The following is a 23,403-nucleotide window of genomic DNA, read 5'->3' as shown; positions in this document are numbered from 1 at the left end:
AGGAGGAAAGACAGAGGCCGAGGCATTAGGCTACTTATGGAAGGTCACTGAAAGTCACAGAGGACTTGACCCCAGGGCACTTGCCCTTAACCACTGCACAGGTTGCTTCTAGGACAGGAGTTCACATTTTCACCGCCAACGAGGGAGCTGGGGCCCCGAGTGGCTGAGGACATCCTCCACCCCCAGCATTCAGCTGGAGTTAGAACTCTGGTCTGCCAGGAGGGCCCAGCCCAGCACCTGCCCCTCCCCTGCCTCCCGCACCATCACCAGGGGCCGTGGTGCAGGTCAGATCAGCCCGAAGGGAATGGCTGATGTCTGCTTTCTCACCTATCACCTTGGACTCCAGCCCCGGTCACCCTCAGGCCTCTCCATCCACCCTCGGCTCCTAGTCAGGGCCAGGCCCTCGGTCCAATCGGTGTTTTCTCGCCGTGTGTGGCCTGCGTGGATTTTCAGTATGCAGCGCCCACCCTCAGCAGAACTCCCCTTAGAACACAGTCGGGGGCCGGGAAACTTGGCCAGGAAAGCCTCGCCCCCTGCTCTCAGAAGACCCGGGTTGTGTCAGCTCCCCTTCCCCATGCCGCACCCCTTCCTCTCCTCTGGAGCCCCTCCCATGGCTGCCCTCCCTCAGCATCATCTGGCCCGCCGCCCTCACTCAGGTCCTCAGCATCACTGGCCCTTAGGTGGAACCATCATCACTGAGTCCCCTGAAGGACAGACGCGCCTGAGCTCACGCTCTCAGAGAGTGGCCACTGCTGTGCCCACTTCACAGCGGAGGAAACTGAGACTCGGAGATACTAAGTTAAGACCCCCTGTTGCTCAGCTGACAACAGTGAGGCAGGGTTTCGACCCTTGCACTCTGCCCTCAGAGTTCTCAGCAGCCTGACAGGGCAAGGCTAGTCCCAGAGGTGGTGTTCAGCTTCTCTGGGGAAGGGGTTGGCACCAGGATGCCCCCAGTCACACTTCCAGCAGAACAAGGGGCTGGCCTTGGGGTAAACCGCCCCACGTCCCTGGGACATAGCCCCTTACAGCCCGTCCTGATCTGCTCACCCATCACATGGTCAGCTGATCCCACAGAGAAGGAGGTGAGATTAAATGTGGGCCAAGAGTACGATCAAGCACAGTCAAACCTCCTGCCATTTCCATCACCCAGCCACACCTTCCGCTCTCCTTCCCGTACGGGCATGGCTGTGGGCAGGCCGGGTGGTCCAGGTGTTGTGAGGGTGTTGGTGATAGGCTGACTCTGATGGTGGGCAGTGTCTTCAGCACCACCTGTCACTCATGATGCATGTCCACTATGCAGGGTCACGGTGTCCCTTAGAAACTCAAGAGGGCACAGCCCAAATGTGCTGTCTTCAACCTGGCACTTCCCACATCTCTGGGGGCAGCTGTCCGTGCCCAGCTTTCCTTGGCCACAGACTGACTGGTTCCTCCTGCCAGCTGCTTGTCCCATCTGCCCTGGTTTCTGCATTCACCCCACAAGTCACTGCCTGGTTTGAATTTGATTTCCCAACAAGGCTTCAGCTCTTGACAAGAAAATGTCCCAAGTCACGGTCAGGTGTCACCGTGAGTCTTGATGTAGATTAATAAACTGCCTTTGTGATGTGTGAGCTGGTGGGGGCACAGGGCTCAGCGGGGGTTCAACTGATGATTTACCTGGGTCTCTTCTGTGGAAGGGAGAGTGGAGTTTCTGAACCACGCAGGCAAAGCAGGTCCATGGGGAGCAGAGGGAAGCGATTCCACAGTGCCAGACCACAGCCTGCCCCACCATGCAAGGTCACATCTGGGCATGTCTGCTGGATGTTTCCATGAGGACACCAGAGCATCCGAGAGAGGCCCCCTGCCTTCCAGGCTGGCCATGCACCTCCATCCCACTCAATACACACACACACACACACACACACACTCACACACACACTCCCTCAGGGACCCCTTCTGGGCTCCTTTTCTGCACATCTCAACTCTTGCACTTAATGCATTTTCCCAGATGTAATCCTCAGTGAACTGTTGGTGAAGGCCTGTATCCTACTCATGTCTTACCTACCCTCCCTGTGGCATACGGATCAGTCCTACAGCTTAGAGCTGCTCTGATTAATTCGAGTAAAAGACTGAGAACTGTGCTGGCCTAGAGCAGCCATTCCTGGGTCTGTATGGCTCTGGAGCACTTTTAAAGGGGCACCACACCTGGGATCTGAAGACCTGCGTCCAGTCCCCACCCTACCATTTCCTAGCTTTGTGACCTTGGGCATGTTGTTAGCCACATTGGTATTGATGATGATAAAAATACCATTCATGTTTCAGGTTCTGTCACATTTCCCACAAGAAGACATTACCCTGGGACATGTGGGGGCTGTTATAATATGAGGACCCCGACCCCCCATGTTTCCTTACACTGTGTTTATGTTCTCAGGGGCACTTCAGGTACTGCCCCCAGACTCACCCCTTTCAGCTCTAAGACGTATTTCTCTTTCTCTTCCTGCTGTTCCTCCAGCTCTTTATAATAGTAATAATGATACTTGATGATAATAATATTAACATGTTAATATTAATATTAATGCTGAGTTTTATGGTCCATAGAACACATTGCATCTCTCACTTCATTTGGAGCCCCATCAGGGTATGTGAAGTCAGGGTGTACATAGAGAATGGAGGCCAAGGCCACAGATCTGAGAAGTGCAAGAGCCAGGACTCGGGTTTCTGGCTTCCTGGGGGGGAATCTGGGGCAGTAGGGGTCTGCCCCAGTGTCTCTGTCCACCAGCCTGAAGGAGGGCCTCCCCGGAGGCCCTGGTGCCCTGCACTCTGCTGGGGGAGCGGGGGGCCCCAACACCATACTTTTCAGAAGGCCCCATGAAATGCCAGACGCTATGCCACACTCTGCTGGGTGCCTTGCTGGCCGAGCCCAGGACCTCTTTTCTGCCTCTCTGGAACTTCCATGTGAGCCAGTCTCCCCCCTCAGACCCTGTGGTCCATGAAAACTGCAGAATGGGGGCCCAAGAGCCAGGTGTGAACAGATGGGCTTAACATCATCAGTGGGCAGAGTGGAAGTGACTTTTAGGGGTGGAGGCAAGGAAGATTACTTCTGGGAACTTCCACGGCCAGGTGTCACTTGCCTTGGGAATCTGTACTTCCCTCATATTCCCTGTTCTGTCGCACAAATAAATCACCAGCCACTGGGAGGGAATTGAATGAAGAGCACTTCCTGTCTCACTTTTGTCATTGATGGAAGGATCTTTTCTAAGGTGTTTTTCATCTTCGAGTGAGTGAATTGCTCAGTCATGCGACCCTGTGGACTGTAGCCCACCAGGTTCCTCTGTCCCTGGAATTCTCCAGGCAAGACTGGTATAGGTAGGCATTCCCTTCTCCAGGAGATCTTCCTAATCCCAGGGATCGAACCTGGGTCTCCCGCATTTCAGGCATATTCTTTACCGTCTGAGCCACCAGGGAAGCCCATTTTTCATCTTTAGTTCTCTAGAATTTAGATGACTATGCTGCCAGGCTCTGGCAAGGAAAAGATGCTTGAGGAACTGGGGTAGACTGAGTTGCCCTCTGGTTCCTCCCACCCAGCACCTGGCCAGGCCTTGGTCCCTCTGCTCATGCCTGCCCAAGTTTCTGCATTAGCCAGGGGAGGGGGCTGGGAAGGTGCACCTGGGGGCACTCAGAGCCAGGCAGAGGCACAATGGGGCGGGTGATGGGGGGAGGGAGGGAGTCACAATCTTGATGAGTTAGGGCACTTTTCTCACTTAAGGACAGAGAAAAGCCCTGAACAGTGGTTTCTCTTGACTGCTGCTGCCATGAGTCCTTGTGTATATATGAGACTTAGGGCCTCCTCTTTTCTTTTGGAGCATCCTCCCGCCCCCTGCCTCCCATGGGGGGTCTGGAGCATGGCCAGTTTACATCTTGATTCTCCTCGCTGTGGCTTTTCGTAATAATCTAGATTTAGAGGAGCAGTCTCTCACATTACGGTGATGAAGAAATTGGATGCTGGGGCCAGATATTCCCACTCTGTCCTTACCAGCTGTGTGACATCTGGGCACCTCTTCACCTCTCTACCTCAGTTTCCTTTTCTGCACAACAGGAATACTGTTAATAACAGCTTCAGATGATTGTGGTGAGGAGTGAAGGACTTCAGGTGGTTAAAGGCCGTGGAACAATCCTGGCACAGAGTGAGCCTGGACAGGTGACAGCACGTGCCATGAGGCACCTCCAGCCCAGGTAGACAGCGGGGTTCTAAGGCCATGGCTCCCAAACTTGAGTGGACATCAGAATCCCCTGGAGGGCTTGTCAAAATACAGTTTCCTGGGTCCCAACCCCAGATATTCCAACTGAATACATCTAGAGTAGGGCCCAAGAATTTGTGTTTCAGACAAGTCCCCAGGTGACACTGAGGCTGTGCTAGCCCCAGGATCACACGTTGAGAACCAAAAGTGAAGTGTGAAGTTTTGGTCATTCAGTTGTGTCTGACTCTTTGCGACCCCACGAACTGTAGCCCGCCAGGCTCCTCTGTTCATGGGATTCTCCAGGCAAGAATACTTGCCTGGGTATTAGTATTAACCTGGGTTTAGTAATAGTAATAGTAACCACCTGGGGCGGGTTACTACTTCCTACTTCAGGGGATCTTCCTGACCCAGGGATTGGACTTGGATCTCCTGCACTACAGGCAGATTCTTTACCATCTGAGCCACCTAGGAGCCAGTATCATCACAATTATCAAGCCCCAGATTCCAAGAGCGGCTGCTGAGCGCCAGGCAGGGTGCTAAGCTTGTTTCCTGCAGCTGAGGCAGTTGTGCTGGTGGTTCCATCCTTCCTGAAAGTCTCCAGCTAGTGAATGGCGGATACACAGACACAGCACTTGAACCTAGACACAGCACTTGAACCCAACACGGCCTGACTCCAGAATGACTAAACTCAACTGTCAAGCAGCCTCAGGTCTTCATTCAGCTGGCATTTATGGAGCGTCTGATAAACGCTGCCTGCATAGAGCCCCGTGCAGTTCAGAAAGCAATTTCAAGTACATTTCCTCATTTCATACACACAAAAGCCTGTGAAGTAGGTCAAGTATTAATATCGCCTGCCTTTACAAGGAAAATGTAATTACAGATGGAAATGAAGGCTGGGAGCTGCCCGGCGTCCCGCTCAGGATCGCACAGTTGTAGATGGTGGAGGCCGCCAGGCCTCCCACGCTGCCGTAACCAGCTGCCTCTCGGGGGCTGGAGGAGGGGAGCTGTGGTTAGGGTGCAGTGGGCAGAAGGTGTAGACCCTGTAGGCAGCTGCCTTCTGGCAGAGAGTGAGCTGTGGATAGGAAACTCATTTCCTGGATAATTCCCAGGCTCCAGCATGACTGGGATGTGCCTGCGAGATGAACACCCACTCCTCTGTGAGACTGTGAAAGGAAGGGGCACAGAACAGCCACAGTGGGGTCCAAGCAAGGGAAAAACCGGGCCCTGGAGGGAAGGGAGGGCTGGCTTGGCTGCAGATGGGCTGGTGAGGTGTCCTGGCAGAGAACTGGTGAGACCAAAGGAGGGAGGGAGGTGCAAGTCCCCAGGGTCTGGGTGGCAGGATGAGGGTAGGGTGTGCAGAAGAGAGGACCCAGGGGGACCCTCTGGGGACCCAAGCGAGGTCCCCAGGGCTGGACTTGACCTTTCTCCTTCTCCTGCCACCCCAGGCTCCCAAAGCCACTGCCCATCTCAGTTCCTCCCGGCTCCGAGCCACTTTTTCGGTACCCCCCCATCACTCCAATTGCTCTGTTTAGAGGAGCAAAAACCAGCCAGGTGTTACCAGGAAATAGTCTAATTAGCACTTACTGCTGACGATTTCGTTCTTTTTTTCTTTTTTCTTTTTTACACTCTGGACATTTTTTATTCGCTAATCATCTCTCAGTTCAACCAGCGCAGAGCTGCACGAGATTTACCTTTTGATGTTCACAGAAGAGAACTCTTGAATTTCAAAGAGCGGGCAGGGATTGGGGGGAGGGGGGCGCAGATCGCGTGAGAAGCTAAAGCCGTAATCAAACCTCATTAGAGGGTATTCTTCCAGCAAGTTTTCCTTCTCTCTCTGCCTCCCTCTTCCCCCACCCTCTGATTAGAGGGCTGGTTGTTGAGTTTGGTGTGTTTGCTTTCGGATGATGGTGGCGAGGTTCCCCTCGCATCACCTCCTGCTCTCCAGGTGTTCACCTCCCAACAGCAGTGGGCTCAGGGGCTGGGGTTGGGGTTCCTCTCTCCACCTCACTCTAGTTGCCATGGTGAGAATTAAGGCTTCATAAATAAAGGTAGCTCCAGGGGAAGTTCTCCTCCTGGGAAGTCTCTGCATCTTGCTTAGAAAGGGCGGCTCACCAGAAACAGGGCTGGGTAAGAGCCTCTGCCAGGCCTATCTGAACCCCTCCCCGGTACACATGGGGCTCTGGGTGTCCTGTGGCAGGTGGCGTGGCCCAGGAGTGTTTCCGAGGAACCACACAGTTTGGTGTGTTTAGAGAAGCAGGATGCAGCCATCTCAGTCAGGACTGAGACTCAGAATACACACGGAAACCTAGTCTTGCCTGGAGGCAACAGATTCCCAGCACAGGAAGGGAGATGAAGTCAGTTCAAAAATCACTGCTGATCCAGAAAACAGTAATAATTGTTACAGCTTTTTATCACTGTTATCAGCAGATGCTGTGCTGAATGCTTTAGAGACGTTTCCCTTTAATTCTCCCTACAGCCCTATGAATGATGGGTACTACTCTTATTATCCCCGTTTTACGTATGGGAATACTTTACTGCACAGAGCAGGAAAGTAACCTGGCCAAGTTCACACAGCTTGTAGTAAGTAGCTCCTAGACCACAGCTGCTGAGGGCCAGGTTCACGTCTCGCTTGATCCGCATCATGTACACAGTGCCTAGCACATAGTAGGTGTGCACTCAACATCCTTGGGGGGAATGGTCATGGGCTAAGGTGCAGCTGCACTCTGACAATACAGAGAGTAGCTTGACGAGGCCGCTGCCCCCGGGAGGTGACAATCTGGAGGGGCCAGGAAACCAGCCCTCAGAGTCAGGCTGCCGTGAGAGATGCAGGAAGCTTCAGATACAAATGGCTGAGGGATCCCAGAGGAGGAAGCAATTCATTCTCACTAAGTGGATTGGAAAGCTCTTAGAGAGGAAGTGACATTTGAATGGGTCCTTGTGACAGACGAGGGGCATCTCACGCTGTGACAGCAGTAGGGACACGGGCTTCAGTTGTAAGAAGCAGGATGTCTCCAGTCAAAGGCACTGGGCGTGAGGAGGCTGCAAAGGGGGCTGGCTCCAGACTGGGAAAGGCCTTGAAGAGCGTGCTGAGGGTTTGGGGTGTAGATCGTGGGGAGCCTTTTTGTCAACTTCTCTATTTGCGTTAGTGAGGGAAATTGCATGATTGAAGATCAGATCTGTGCTTCAGACAGCTCACTCTGGAGGTCACAGGAGGATGGCCTGGCAGCAGGTCAGGCTACTGCAAAATAAACAGATCTGTTCCCTGGTGGTCCAGTGGTTAAGAATCTGGCTGCCAGTGCAGGGGACACGGGTTCAAATCCCTGGTCTAGGAGAATCCCACATGCCACTGAGCAACCAAGCCCGTTCGTTGCAACTATTGAACCTGCTGCACTCTAGAGCTCATGCTCCACAAGAGAAGCCACCATGATGCGAAGCTTGTGCAGCACAGCGAAGAGTAGCCCCCGGTCGTCACAACTAAAGAATGCCTGCCTGCAGCAGAGGAGACCCAGCACAACCAAAAATCAATAAATAAAAATTTTTAAAAAATATGTGTTTAAAAAAACAGGCAAAAGAGGTTGAACCAGAATGGAGGCATACTAGGTGAAGGTGATCTGAGTGATATTTTCAAGGAAACCAGCACATTCTTGGTCACTGGTGTGATTCAGGATTTCGGGGAAAGGGAGGGTTATTGAGGGTGGCTCTGGAGCTCTGGGTGCTAGGTGGGTGCTGGTGATATTCACCAAGACAATGCAGAGTTATGTCCCAGTGGCTCAAAGGTGAGCATGTGACAGGACAAGTTTTTGGGTTGCTTGGAGTCTTTATTCTTCAGATAAAATGGCACCTACTTAAAGCTCAGGTTGATACGTAGATTTGACTCTAGAAGTCACAGTGATCTTTCCTCTTTCCATCTCACAGCATATTAAACCGCACCCCTATGAATCTCATCCAGGAAATCATATTAGTGGATGACTTCAGCAATGACCGTAAGTACCATTGTTGTCCTGTACTATGGACACAAGTGTCTGTTCCCAGCCTCTGTGTCGCGGGCAAAGGTGTACCTGCTAGTTCCCTGGGGATGGAGGAAAGCCTGGGTTTGTAGTAGGTGTGGAGGACATTGAGTGTCCTTGCAGGTCAAGAAGTACATGAACCTTACATTTGGGAAAGAGTGTCTCAGGTCCTCTGCTATGAGTCTTTGAGGACCTAACCAGATCTGAATTGTAGGTTCTTAATGGGGTTGGTGGGCTTCCCAGGTGGTGCTAGTGATAAAGAACCCGCCTGCCAGTGCAGGAGACATAAAAGATGCGTGTTCGATCCCTGGGTTGGGAAGATCCCCTGGAGGAAGGCATGGCAATCCACTCCAGTATTCTTGCCTGGAGAATCCCATGGACAGAGGAGCTTAGTGGGCTACAGTTCACACGGTCGCAGAGTCAGACATGACTGCAGCGACTTGTACACACATGCACTGGGTTGGTATGTGTGCATGGGTGTCACTGCCCCCGACCTGTTGATGCATTCCTGGACTTGAAGAGACCCTGCACCTTCAAAGAGACCCCGAGCCCTGAAGCCATACCCATGAATAGAGATTCCCGACTTCTGTGCTCTGATAATTCACCAGCATGAGCCAAGGTCACCTACCCTCTTCCTCTCATTCCCATGGCAGGACTTGTGGGGGAAGAGGGGGCTTGGTCTTTGGGACATCCCATCACTTGGCCATGACACAGTGAGCAGCTGCCTTTCAACTTTCCAACCACTGGCCATTACCCATCTCCTAGCTATCCTGCCCAAGAACCTGGGTCCCACCCAAGTTCACAGTCCAAATCCACTTTCCCCAGGAAAATCACGTGGGAGTTTTCAGATACCTGTGTGTTCATTTTGACAGGTACGATCATTGCAGAAGTGTTGTTACACTTTAGGTATGTAGTGTTCAGGTATGTAGGAATCAGGCAGTGCTGATTCCTGTCCAAGAGCTGTCGTCACAGCCTGGGTGCTGCTGTAGGCAGTCAGCCACATCCAGGCAGAACCACCTCTTAGTGATGAACCAGGGGAAGCAGGTGATGGCCTCTGGGGACACCTCTGAGTCCCAAGGGGGTGGAGTCTTTCCGCACCAGCCCTGATGCTGAAAGCTTGACGTAGGAGCCACTACCACACAGGGGTCTACTGTCGGAAGGCTGGAAACCCACACACCTAACATAGCCTTAGAAACTTGGGAGTTATGCACAAGTGGGTCGTGTACCAGATTCAGGGTGATCGGATTGGACTTGAGTTCTGAAACTCGGTGATCTGATCTCCCTTCCCCAGTGTGGAAGGGGTTGGAGGCAGGGAGCCACTCATCGTGTCGGGAGGTAGCTGGTACTCAGGCTGGAGATTGGGAACACTGCTGAATTTACTTAGAAGCAGAACAGCTTCAGTGGTTAGAGCATCACCTCTGGAACCAGCTGCCTGGCTTCAAATTCTAGACCTGTCACTGGTTCACGTACTAGCTATGTTCCTTGGGCAACTTATTAGCCTCTACATGCATCAGTTTCCTTACTTATAAAATGGAGATAACAGTAACATATATATGGTTTATATAAGGATATAAATGTATTGACACATTTAAGTGCTTAGAGCAGTACCTGGCTCTGAGGAAGCCTCTGTAAGTTTTTGTGGTCACTCCGTCGAGTCCAGAACCAAATCAGAGAAGCTAAAGGTTGGTGAAACCAGTGAAGCAAAACCACAACTTATGATAATGGAGTTCAGAGCCAAGAACTGATGAGCCAAAAGAGTTCTGGGGCAGGCAGGCAAGCCAGGACAACCCAGGCTGAGTGCCTAGGATGGGTCTCTTGCTCAGCCCCACACATTTCCCCCATGTGGAGAGTTGAACCAGCTCAGGGTGATGGGATATGCTGGAGAGATACCCTGATAAATAGGGTCTCCTGTATTGAGTCCGTGAGCTGAAAGGAAATGCCATAGTTTGTCTCATCCATTCTCCGGCCTCTCAGCATCTTTTTCCTGAACCCTACCAAAGTGAATAAGACTCCCACCTCATGCTTTAAATAAGCTATAGAAAAGGAGAAATGTCCCCAGGTGACCATCTGGCAGTGTTCTAGCAAGTACGCAAGTGCCAATGCATGACTGCCTTCTCCAGAGGCCCCCTTACAGCCACTTTGCAGAGACTGGGCCATACTGTATGTGGCTAGCCGTGGTCAGTCAGCACCTTCCAAAGTCCACAGCACCCTGGAGTCAGGACAGGGCAGTATGGTTGCGGGTGGGGACGAGAGGCAGGGTGCCTCACCTACTCTGCCGGTTCACCCCCAGCCCCGGGCGCTCAATCACACGACCTCTTGTCTTTGTAGCTGAGGACTGCAAACAGCTCATCAAGCTGCCCAAGGTGAAGTGCTTACGCAATAATGAGCGTCAAGGTAGGTCTGCGCTGTTGAGTGGGCCCGGGGCAGGGAGCGGGGATGTGTTTGGGTATGTGTTCAGTGTGGTCTCCTTGGATGATGGAGCGACGGGGGCACTCCCTTGGCCGATTGTCCCTCCTGCAGGTTTGGTGCGGTCCCGGATCCGGGGTGCTGACATTGCCCAGGGCACCACCCTGACTTTCCTCGACAGCCATTGTGAGGTGAACAGGGACTGGCTCCAACCCCTGCTGCACAGGGTCAGAGAGGTGAGTGAGGCGCGTTCTGTGCCCCCCGCTTTCTCCAGCTCAGCACTTCATGTGTGCCCTCCACCCCTTGGGAAGTGGAGCGGGGGACAGATTGCAGCGCCCATTTTATAGATGGAAAGACTGAGGGAGAGCGGCCTGCCTGGGGTCACGCAGCAGACAGTGATGGAGCAAAGCCCAGGACGTCTTCCCTGCTCACAGTGTCACCTACAGCAGGCCTGCAGGTGGGGCAACAGCGGGGACAGGACGCACACAGCTTCCTGGGCAAGAGAACGGCCCGAATCCATTTTTCCCAGATGTTAGAAGGTTCCAGAAAGGGATGAGTGCCATTTGTGAAAAGGAGGCAGAAGAATTAACAGGACCTCGTCGCCCAGTTCCTGAGGCCTCCATTGTACCTCCAGCTATGTCACTTTCACCCAAAGACCAAGACACAGGGGGCTGGATGCCAAGAGACCTGAATTCCTTGCCTCTGCCTGCCCTTATGTTATTCTAGAATTCTGTCTGCTTCCTCTCTCTGTGTCTCTTATTCCTCTTGAAAGTGAAAAAAAATTTTTAAATTCTCCCATCAATATTTTATATCTCCCGAAATCTATCCACCCTCCACCCCTATCTACAGAAGGCCCTGCATATTTAGATGCCAGTGTCTGTGACTGGCATTCTGCTGCTCATTTTCCCCCGAGTTACTGACTCTGCAGCTGCTCTGTCAAGTGGGAGGCCAGGTATTTTTTGACATATCCATTTCACAGATGAGGGTACGGCTTCAGGGACAATGCTGTAACTTGGACTGATGTTCCCTAGCTGGTACCACCAGCCCTGAGACCTTCAGTGTCGCCTCAACAGCATCTCGTTTGTGCTTTGTGCTGTGGTTATTTCCCTTCTCGCTCTTCGAGGTGACTCCTTGACTCCTACCTGCAAAATGACTGTCAGGCAATGGAAGAATTGAGACGCGTGAACTGCTCAGAATACTAAGAAATCCTTTCCAACTTTTTTCATCCGATGAGAGGACCTAGCTGGATGTACAGAGTTCTCACACATGAGCCTGGATGTTACAACCCATCCCATGGCCACTTTCCCTAAAGTTGGGAGGGCTCGGATACATGTGTGATGGTGAAGAGGTCTGGATGGAGACATGGTAGGTTATGAGCAGACCAGTCTATTGAGGGGCCTCACCAGGCACTGGAGGCCCTTCCGAGCTCTCCCTCCCTTGTGCTCCATCTGTAAATGCAGCCAGCCTCCCAGGTCTAATACCCTTACAAAGTTGGGCTTTTCTCTCTCGCTGACTGTGCCCTGACATTCCCAGTGCTTCACCTCCCACCAAGTCCTTCCTGTCCCTGATGCCCTTCCTTTCCTCTTCACAGCCCCTTGCTCTCCAGGGCCTCATCCATGTTTCCTCTCCTCCAGGAAGCCTTTTCTGACTGTGTGGCCAGCTAGGATCACTCCCAGAAAGAATTGTCCACTTGGCCCCACAATCTCCTTTTCTGGGTTTAGATCTCTGTCTCTTCTAACAGATTGCAAAGCCAAAGAGGGCACCAATCACCTCCTGGTGATCCTAGAATAAGGTGCTCAGTGTTTGGAATGAATATAAGAAACTAGATGCAGTGGGAAGTGATACACTTGGAATAGGAGGAAAATGTGCTTGCTTCCTGACTGTAAATTAACTAACAGGTATTTATTGGACACTTGTTTTGGGCAGGGTTTTGAGGAACAATTGGGGATGGACCACATAAAAGGGATCCATATCCTGCTTAAGTTCCCCAATCCAGAAGCTCTTCAAACCATGTTGTTTAGGGTTGTTATGGAGACTTCTTTATGTAGTTGAGCTCAGTCTCTCCTCTCCTTGGGGGTGGAAAGAGGGGAGGTCAATGGGGAAAGAAATGTGAGAGGGCTGGGGGTGGGGCTGAAGTTTCCAGCCCTTTAATCACAGGGTTGGTTCCTCTAGAAACCAGCCCCCGTCTTCAGAGAGTCGCCTCATTAGTATAAACTTAGATATAACGAAAGAGGCTCATTATGAGAAGAAAAGATGTTCCTGTCACCCCAAGTGAAAGTGAAAGTGTTAGCTGCTCAGTCATGTCCGACTCTTTGCAACCCCATGAACTGTAACTTCTGTCTGCATTTCTGTAGCTTGCTGAAATTCCTCAGGCAAGAATGCTGAGGGGATTGCCATTCCCTTCTCCAGGGGATATTCCCAACCCAGGGATCAAATCCAGGTCTCCTGCAGGCAGATTCTTTAGCTTCTGAGCCACCAGGGAAGCCCCTCCTGTCACCCCAATTTCCAAAAGTTTTAAGAGGAACAAAGGCCAATTTATTTCTTATTATATCACAGTACAGTGTATATTGCATTTTATTTATCCACTTCTCTACTAATGGACATTTGGGTTGTTTCTGCCCTCTCACGATTGTGAATAATGCTGCTGCAAACATTCATGTGCAAGTTTTCCCCTGAGTACCTGCTTTTAGTTCTTTGGGGGACATACCAAGGAGTGGAATTCCTGGGTTGGTGTGGTGATTCAGCCTGGGATCTGTAGGGACCTCCAAGCTGATGTGTCCCTGCAGGATGCCATCCTCAGGCAGCCTTAATGACCCTGGAGGCCCTTCCCTTCCCTGTGGCTCCGAGTCCACCTCAGAAGCCCTCTTTGAAAAATGCCCTCTTGGGCATCCCTGGCCAGCTTCACCTGCACGGCAGTCCTCTTGTAGAAGTCACAGCCCCAAGAGTGAGCTCAGCTTCCAAGGCCAAGCTCCCGGTCCCCATCTCTGTCTGACCTAACACTTTCATAGTGGAGGATTGCTCAGACAAACCCTGACTGCGGTCCCGCCCTGCCCCTGCAGACCCTGACTCTTGATGATGAAACGGTTCTGCTGAGACATCCCTTTCCAGATGGGGAGTGTGGGTGTGTGTCAGCCTCTGTTTCCGTGTCTTTGGATGTGTCTTATCTCAGAGTAAGACATGATTTGATCTTGTGAGTGCAAGTGGAAATTTTCAGCTGTAATTGGAGTTTGGGATTTTTGAAAATAGAGATAAGAAAGAGGCTGGGTTTGAGCTGTCAGAAGCTGTCCTCAGCTGGTGTTTTCCACATGGAAAATCTCCTTGATTTCCCGTCCTTCCCTTCAATTACTTGATGATACTTGAAGCAAGCACCACGTTGTTGGGTTTCTTTAAACAGAGTCTTCTTCCCTCTTCTCCTTATCTACATATTCCTTTAGTAGGAAGAAAAAAGATTTTAAGAAATTTCCATCCCAATAGCACTTGGCAAGTTGATATAAATAATGGCTTACATAAGCTTCAAAGCCCTTTCCCATGCTTTCCTCTCTTGTTTCTTCCAAAAGTCCTGTGAGGAAGGCAGGGTAGTTTTGCAAATTATAGATTGTTTTTGCTTCACAGCTGAAGAAGCAGAGCTCCTCAGAGTATGCTGCTTTGCTTTAAGGTCAAATGTATGCTGCATGGCAGAACCAGAATAGGAACCCAGGTCTCTGGCCCTGCTCCTGCTCCCCCATCCCTCCCTCCAGGCTAACAGAGACCCCACACTGTCATCCTCTGCTCTTCTGTGCACCACCTTCCCCAGACAGCAAGGTCTTAATCATCTTTGTGCCAACCACAGTCCCGAACCCATAGTAGGTGCTCCAGTAATGCTGGTGGATGCAATGAGTGAATGGCCATCTCTGGAAGTTTCTTGACTGCCCATTCACAACATGGTTTTAATTATGGTGGAGAAAGAAGAGACATAACTGGAGGGGTGATTGATGGCCATCGGCTCTCGGTGGGGGTGGGGGGTGGGCTTGGATTTGTGTCGGGAGGAGGGTAGGGGCTTGTTCTGGATCTGTCAGACATTCCACCAGAGCTTACCTGTGGACCTAGCCTTGAAGATACAGCCACCTGGGCACACGGGTGGGAGCCTGCGGGGATCTGGGCATCTTTATGGAGAGTACATCCATCTCTGAGCCTACAGAAGACAAAGCCATGTTGCTCAGCCATAATTGGCCCACCTGCTCTGTCTCCAGCCACTGACAGTGTCCTCAGAGGGAGTTCATAGCTTCCCTCTTTCACCCAGTGCCAACTGAACACCTGCTGCCCAGCAGGCTCTGGACTAGGGGGTGGGCAGGGGCTGCTGAGGAATGCAAAAATAGCAGATGAGACCCCCAAGGTCATTCAAGAAGCTTGTGTCCTGGCTTTAAGAGGTCATGTCTAACATCCCCTGCAGCCCCCTCTTAAGGTCTTGGCTCCACACATCACTTAGCCCCAAACATCCCTCTCTGCCTAACTGGCCCTCCATTGTGTCTGAACCAAGAAGTTGCCACAGCTAAGTTGTGATGGGAATAATAGAAGGATAGAAATGCTCTGAGAGAGCTTCTCAGGTAGTGCTAGTGGTAAAGAACCTGCCTGCCAATCCAGGAGATGTAAAAGATGCAAATTTGATCCCTAGGTTGGGAAGATTCCCTGAAGGTGGAAGTAAGACTGGCGGCTTAACTCCAGTCTTCTTGTCTGGAGAACCCTGTGGACAGTGGAACCTGACAGGTTACAGTTCATAGGGTCACAAAGAGTTGGACATGACTGAAGTGACTTAGCACGCATGCATGCAGAAACCCTCAGAACTCATAGGAGAGTACCCAAGAGCCTGTCGTAGCCCTAGAGGCTGTGTGCATGGGTGGCTTCTGGGGAAGTCTGTGGCCAGGGTGAGCAACGAGCATTTTATTTTGCATTTCACTTTCCAAATATTGAGGAGAAAGTTTTTTTAAAAAAAAAACCAACAGGATTTCAGTTTGGGGTTTCTAAGACCACCCTCATATTCAATAATTCACTAGATACCCATGGTTACTGTGTATTACCGCAAAAGGATATGGGTTAAAATCAGCAGCAGGAAAAAGTGCATGGGGAGAGTTCCAGGCATAATCATCCTAGAGCTGGTGTGTGGGCAGCACTTGCTTCCTGCCGTCAGGACGTGTGGCAACATGCATGGAGAACTGCCAAACAGGGAAGCCCACCTCAGCCTTGGCGTCCAGGGTTTTTATCGGAGGTCAGCCATGTAGACGTGACTGATCACTGCCACAGTCTCCATGCCCCTCCAGAGGTTCAGTTGAGTTGGTACCACATGGCCCAAGGCTCTCACCACAAATCTCCTTGTCAGCAGAGTCTAATATAGCCCAGGGCTCCCAGGTAAACAGAGACACTTATAAGCAGAACAAATCAAGGGCTTAGAAGATACCTCTCAGGGGTTGGGCAAGGGCTAAGCATATCTTTAGGTCAGTCCTTTGGTGCACAAGGGCCTACCTAAGGATTTGGTGAAGCTGCAGAGGCCAAACTCAGCAGACAAAGGCAAAAAGAGGACTCTGTCAGACCCACAGAAGAAAGTCAGTCTCTGAACTTCTGAGAGCATTTCAGATTTCAAGTCAGGAGTGGGGTGTGTCTCTGTGTAGATAGTGGTGTGGGTGGGGGTGGCTGTGGGTGCACGTGGTGTGTATACACACCTGGACACACGATGGCGGTGGCCGCAGAGCACTGTGGCAGCCAGTCAGATACGGCATTGACTGTGCTGGAAGCATCTGTGCACATCCCAGAGGGGGACGCCACGCACTGAAAATGAGCATTTTCTTCCACGGGAGCCAGTTGGCTTCAACGGCACCTTGTTACACTCAGAATGAGTCCTGTATGGAGACTGAGGCCAGATTAAGTCTGTGAACATCAAGGCAGGTACTCAGTGATTCTGAGCTTAAAATAAGAAGACAGCCTCATTTAGGGGAGAGATTGAACCAGGAAATTAAATCGCTGCAAGAGAAACAGAAGTGCCTGCCCATGCTGACCAGGACAGGGAGGGGCAGAGGACTGGAAAAGTGCCTGGTACTGCCTGGCTGGTCCAGGCCTGTTGGCTCTTCCCAGCTCTTGGACTCTCATCATCCTGCCCCTGGGGCCCAGTTTCCCCTCCTCCACATCAGTATAGGAGTGTTCACCCAGCAGTAAAAGCTGAAAGGTGAAAGTGAAGACGCTCAGTCGTGTCCGACTCTTTGTGACCCCATGGACTGTAGCCTACCAGGTTCCTCTGTCCATAGGATTTTCCAGGCAAGAATACTGGAGTGGGTTGCCATTTCCTTCTCCAGGAGATCTTCCCAACCCAGAGACTGAACCCGGGTCTCCCGCATCATGCTTTACTGTCTAAGCCATCAGGGAAGCCCCAACAGTAAGAAATGTTTTAAAAATCCATATAATGCCTTGATTGCCCCTGAGAAGTTGTGCAGATTTTGAAACTATCCCCTTGATGACTTTGATGCTTATCAGCAGGATAGCCTGGGGGAAAGAGCAAGTGATGAGGCTGGAAAGCTAGATTGTTGTTTAGTTGCTAAGTTGTGTTCGACTCTTTTGTAACCCCATGGACTGTAGCCTGCCAGGCTCCTCTGTCCATGGGATTTCCCAGGCAAGAATACTGGAGCGCATTGCCATTTCCTTCTCCAGGGGATCTTCCAGACCCAGAGATTGAACCCGCATCTCCTGCAGTGTGGTAGGTGGATTCTTTACCACTGAGCTACCTGGGAAACCCAGCAGAAACTAGATACAGGCCTGTTATTGATGGTTTTGGATGCTGGGCTAAGGAGTTTGAACCTTATTTTCAAGCCAGTTCAGGATTTTAGCTGTAGAGCTGCAGAGTGAGATTTGAAAGTCAACTGTGTCAGCCACCTGTAGAATGACAGGGAAAGGGGTGAGAAGGGGGAGGGGGAGGGCCAGGAGTTCATTGCCATTGCCTTGTACTCCAGGGGTGAGGGGATAAGAGAGAGGTTCCATTCAGAAGAGCGGTTTTAGAGTTACAATCAGCAGGATTGATCCAGTTGATGGGCAGAGGTGGGGCTTCTTAAGTTAGTGCTGGAGAGGAAGGGGGACACGTTGACAGAAGTAGGGAACCAAGGGAAGGAATGTGTGCGGGGAGGCTGGTGAAGACCCCACTGCAGAGCTTTATGAATCCGCATGGAGGGGCGGATGGTGTACTAGATTGGCTTGAGTCGGGAAGTGAGGAGCAAAGTTGGGGCTGAAGTTACAGATTCAAGTATCACAGGTGACAAGTGAAGTTAAGAATCTCTGGAGATGCTATTTTCAACTTGCCTGTGAACCATAGGCATAGAAGGTTAAGTACTGGGAAATTCCCACTGTGAGGGGAGCTCTTGAGGTCACCTTCCCAGCTGACTGTGTCCATTGCCTCCTGAGAGCCCCGTGACACTGAAGGACTTCCTGGGCCCCCTTCTTCCTGATGTCCGTTTCCTCAGTGAGCAGCACACTCCCGCCAGCCTCCCCGTGTCCCCACCACGCCTAGATGGCCACGAGCAGGCCAGGAGTAAAGGAGAGGCTCTTAGCATTGTAGGCATTGTGGAGAGGACACAGTGTCTGATGGCCCACTTTATACATGAGAAATGTTGAAATGCAGAGAGGGATGTACTTGGTCAAGGCCCTGAAACCAGTCTCCGGCCCTCCCCCACCCCGCCCCCCAATCCCAGGCCTGCCTCCCTGATGCCACCATCTGAGTGCGGGCCTTCCATTTTCTAGGACTACACGCGGGTGGTGTGCCCCGTGATTGATATCATTCACCTGGACACCTTCAACTACATTGAGTCGGCCTCGGAGCTCAGAGGGGGTGAGTGGGGCCAGCCAATGCCCTCGCCCAGAAAGACTTTTTTGTCCTAGTCATTGCTGCCAAGGGAGAGAGAGGAAAGGTCTCCTAATGGTTTTTCTGGAACCTCTGGCCCTGCATCCTGTAATGTCAGTAGCTGCAGGGTGGTCCTGACCACGGGACTGTGCGTGGAAGGATCAGAGAGGGGGCAGGTCACCCCAGGGCCTGAGGATGGGAGGGAAGCAGGACTCCCCACCCGCCCCGCCCTGTGGGGCCTGCATTGTTCTGACACCTCAGCACTGGGTACCTCTCTCTCCTTGAGGCCCACCACAGTTGTGCCCAGGCTGAGCACTGACTCCTCAAGACTGATTGGGGGTGATTCAACCCCTCACAGACCTCCTGCTTGCACCCCACCCCCCAAGACTCATGGCCAAGGGCCGCACTCTGGAATTGTCCATCATGTCCCCCTTGGGTACCACTCCCGGGGTCTCTCAACTCCCACTCTGTATCCTCTGCCCTTCTTCCCTAAGTCCACCCAGCAGAGAAGGCTCAGACAGGCAGGAGGGCCTGGAGAAAGAGAAGAAGCTGTGGAAGGGAAATCAGGCAGCTCTGTTGCCAACCAGCCTGGGTGAGACCTCTTATCACAGGACCACCTGGGAAACTGGATATGTTCATGATCCCAAATGAGCAAGCTCTGCAGGTACATCAGAGAGACTGAGTCAGACTGGATGCTATGTTTCAGGGTTTGACTGGAGCCTCCACTTCCAATGGGAGCAGCTCACACCAGAGCAGAAGGCTCGACGCCTGGACCCCACTGAGCCCATTAGGTGAGTCAGGGCAAGGGTGGGGTGGGAAGATTCGCTACCACTTGGCCCTTCCCTCTGTCACGTGCTATAGGGAAGCAGTCCACAGGAGAGGCTCAAAAGATTGGCCAGAAACCAAGAGGACCTTTTGCCAGGCCAGGGCCACTTTTGCCCTTATTTTAGGAGGTTTCTGTCCTCTGGGAGATTTCTGCTGGAGGGATGGGGGCTGGTGGAGACCTGTGCTGAGGACTGGCTCAGCATCATTCACATATGCCATGATGTACTTACGTGCATGTGTGCTAAGTTGCTTCAGTTGTGTCCGACTCTTTGCGACACTATGAACCATAACCCGTCAGACTCCTCTGTCCATGGGATTCTCCAGGCAAGAATACTGGGGTGGGTTACCATGCACTCCTCCAGGGGATCTTCCCAACCCAGGGATCAAACCTGTGTTTCTTATGTCTCTTATGAACTCCTAAGGTGGGTTCTTTACCACTAGTGCCATCTGGGAAGCCTCGATGTACTTACACTTCCTGCTAAATGTTGGAGGGTTCAACATGGTCCCATTTGAGCCTCTGACAAGGGGAAAGAAGGTTCCTTGGCCTCCAGGTCCTGGATGTCAGTATTCAGCCCAGGAGGGTCGTCAGCCATTGCTATAGGTGGAGGCTGCTATCAAGGCGTGGCCACTGCTACGTGCTCACACGCATGACTGGTGTGTCAGCTCTGGGCTGCTTGTGTGGTGCTGTAGATGGCCTTGTCCTGATCTACATTCTCACCTCCAGCCCCCACTGTGACCCACAGCACAGTGGCCGGATGGCTGCCTGGGGTCAGGCCCATCTGAGGGCTTGGCCGTCCAAGTAATAGTCTCAGTATCACGTGTGTGGCCTTGATATTCCTAAGACTGGAGAGCACGCCTGTCCCAGTCCTGTTGGGAACCTCCAAGCCAAACCTTATCGGCCTCCAGTGGAGCCTCAGGAGGCCAGCAAGTGCTTGAGGATGTGGCGAGAACACCAGGGAACTAGAATTGCTCCTTCTGGGGAATGCAGAGATGCCCTGGGCTCCTTGGGGTACCTCTGCATCTCAGGGCCTGCATAGAGTAAATGTCTGATCATTCTCATTGAATTGTTTGTGTGTAAGTTGCTTAGTCATGTCTGACTCTTTGCTGCCTCATGGACTGTAGCCTACTAGGCTTCTCTGTCCAAGGAATTCTCCAGGCAAGAATACTGGATGGGTTGTCATTCTCTTCTCCAGGGGATCTTTCCAACCCAGGGATCAAACCTGGGTCATCCGCATTGCAGGCGGATTCTTTACCATCTGAGCCACCGGGGAAGCCTTTTCGCTGAACTAACTTAAGTCAAACAGAGACCTAAAGGGCTATGAAGGATTGAGTGGTGACAGACAGTGGAGATTGGGAGAACCCTGCAGTGGAACCTCTGTCGCATATACCACCCAGCCCCTCCTCCCTCCTCCAGCCCTCACGATCTGGAGTGATGCTGAGAGGGAGATGGGAGCTGCGTGGTACACCAGATAGTGCTCTTATTCCTCAAGGGAGAGCAGAACCTTCTGATCATCCTGAAGGCCATGCAGCCCAGCAGTGCCTCGGTTACTCACCACACTCCCAGAGTCACCTGAAGCAGCAGTAGGCCGAGGCAAGGACAGGGTGGCTCTGGTTTCCCTTCTCTGTCCCAGGGGAGGGGTTCTCAGGGCTGGTTGTCTTCCTGTGGGATATCTCTGCTCATCAGAGGACAAGTGTTTCCCAGGATTGAGCCAGTTGTCAGAGGACAGTAGGATGTCATGGCACTGGCTGACCGAGCTTCTGACCTGCTCCGTATCAACTGACTGTTTGACATAAAGCTCCCTTCTCTGTCTGGACCTGCTGAATGCGGGGCCTAGTCCCAGGGGCTCACCCTCCACCCCCACCCCAGATACCCATCCTTGTGATCATTGGGTTGTTTGACTGGATTCTGCAGCCCTTTCCTTTCCAAGTAGCTTCTTTGGAATCTCTCTCAGCAGCCAAGGAGAGGGGAGTTGGGGAGGGGCCCCAAGGAAAGAGGATGAAGATGAAGGCTGCTGCAGCAGAGCACCACAGGCTGCATGGCTTAAACCATAGCAATGTGCTGTCTTGAGTTCTGGAGACCAGAAGTCCAAGTTCGAGGTGTCAGCAGGGTGACTTCTTCCTGAGGGCCGTGCTGGACCCCATCCTGGGCTTGCAGAGGGCCACTTTCTCTCTGTGTCTCCTCACCTCATCTTCTTTCTGTGCATGTCTGTTTCTGCGACTGAGTATCTCCTGCTATAAGGACACCAGTCCTATTGGATTGGGACCAGCCCCATGACCTCATTTTAGCTTTTTCACCTCTGTGAAGACCTTTTCTCCAAATAAGGTCACATTCTGAGGTATTGAGGGTTGCGTCTGTGCTAAGTCGCTCCAGTCATGTCCAACTCTTTGCGACCCCATGGACTATATAGCCTACCAGGTTCCTCTGTCCATGGGATTCTCCAGGCAAGGATACTGGAGTGGGTTGCCATGCCTTCCTCCAGGGGTCCAGGGGGATCTTCCTGACCCAGGGATTGAACCTGCATCTCCTGCATTGGCAGGCCAGTTTTTTACCACTTTCGCTACCTGGGAAGCCCACTGGGGGTTAAAACCCCAGCACATTTTTCAAGGCATATAATTCAATCTGTCGTGGCGGTGGGGGAGCGGGGAGGGGAGAGAGACCAGTCTCAAGAAACAGATGTGCTGTTCACAGTGCTGCCCCAGCCTCTCTTCTGTGCCCGGTCAGTGGCCCACAGTCCCTGCCCTCTGTTGTGGGGCTCCCAGGAGAGCCCCGCTGGGCAGGGCCTGTGAGAGAGGCAGGGAAGGCTGGACTTCTGAGCAAATTTGGAAACCCCCCCACAGGAGGTGTGCAGATGAGTGAATTAGCCTGTCTGCAGGGTCAGTAGGTTTACAGTCAATGGGAAAAGTCCCAGAATGTGTTCCTGTTTGGGGTAAGTGGACCATGTGTGGGTCTCTCTGAAGAGGAGCAGAATCGGGAAGGATATGGCCTCAACGTCAGGACTGAAAGGGCAGAAGAACATGACAGTGGTTCCCCTCCCTTGACTGACCCTCCCTCTTTTCCTGCCAACTTCACAGGACTCCCATCATAGCTGGAGGGCTCTTCGTGATGGACAAATCCTGGTTCGACTACCTGGGGAAATACGACACGGACATGGACATCTGGGGTGGGGAGAACTTCGGTGAGTCGCTGGCTCTGCGTCTTGGGGCCTGGCCAGAGGTCTCCATGTCCTTGGACCACCTGGGCCTGTGATAAGGGCCAGGGAGATGGGCAGCAGGTCACTTCTTTGGGGGAAGACCATGTGGGGCATCAGAGGAGTGGTTGCTGGAAGCGGGGAGGAAAGGAGATTGTTTCTCCATGGGGCCACGTGGATGCTGAGGACCAGGGAAACATGCCCAGAGGACCCTTAGGGAGAAGTTGAGATGCAAAAGCCAGAAAGACCAAGGAAGAGCACCAAGCCCGAGGGCAGGCTGAGGGCAGACCTGAGCTAGGAGTGCTGAACTTGGAAATTTAGAGTTGGAAGGAGACTGGGGATAAAAGTATGAGGAAGATTGAAAGCACCGCCACTAACATCTGGATCACATCTGTTGGCTGCTCTAGGGGTATAGCCTGAGTTAATGAGGAGGGTCTGAATATTCATTGGAAGGACTGATGCTAAAGCTGAAGCTCCAGTACTTTGGCCATCTGATGTGAAGAGAAAAGACCCTGGTGCTGGGAAAGATTGAGGGTGATAGAAGGGGGCGACAGAGGATGAGATGGTTGGCATCACTTACTCAATGGACATGAGTTTGAGCAAGCTCCAGGGGATAGTGAAGGACAGGGAACCCTGACGTGTTGCAGTCCATGGGGTTGCAAAGAGTCGGACTGAACAAGAACAGCTGGGTGACTGCTACAGAAGCTCTGGAGGCAACTTGCCCTTACCTTTTCTTGCAAAGTGATGCAAAGTGAAGGGGATGGAGGGGCTGGGTTCCAGGCTCTAGAACTGTGCAAACAGATGGCCAGTTTTGGCCACCATGACATAGGGCTGCCATGTACAGATACAGGAGAAAGTAGTCAGAGACCCATTCCATCTTGCTGATGACACTGACTGACCCTCCAGTCTCC

General features: G+C 52.1%; 1 protein-coding gene across 1 annotated transcript in view; it reads left to right on the top strand.

Moving 5' to 3' along the window:
- Positions 1-23,403, top strand: part of GALNT14 (polypeptide N-acetylgalactosaminyltransferase 14) — a 220,215-nt gene that overhangs the window by 167,482 nt on the left and 29,330 nt on the right. The window contains exons 4-9 of the mRNA XM_043917622.1: positions 8,130-8,197; positions 10,550-10,615; positions 10,742-10,863; positions 18,380-18,467; positions 19,186-19,270; positions 22,377-22,480. Coding sequence (XP_043773557.1) covers positions 8,130-8,197; positions 10,550-10,615; positions 10,742-10,863; positions 18,380-18,467; positions 19,186-19,270; positions 22,377-22,480 — 533 coding nt within the window. The remainder of the gene's footprint in view (positions 1-8,129; positions 8,198-10,549; positions 10,616-10,741; positions 10,864-18,379; positions 18,468-19,185; positions 19,271-22,376; positions 22,481-23,403) is intronic.

The sequence above is a fragment of the Cervus elaphus genome, chromosome 11 (assembly GCF_910594005.1).
Source record: "Cervus elaphus chromosome 11, mCerEla1.1, whole genome shotgun sequence".
Taxonomy (NCBI): domain Eukaryota; kingdom Metazoa; phylum Chordata; class Mammalia; order Artiodactyla; family Cervidae; genus Cervus; species Cervus elaphus.
This window is presented reverse-complemented; position numbering and strand designations above follow the sequence as displayed.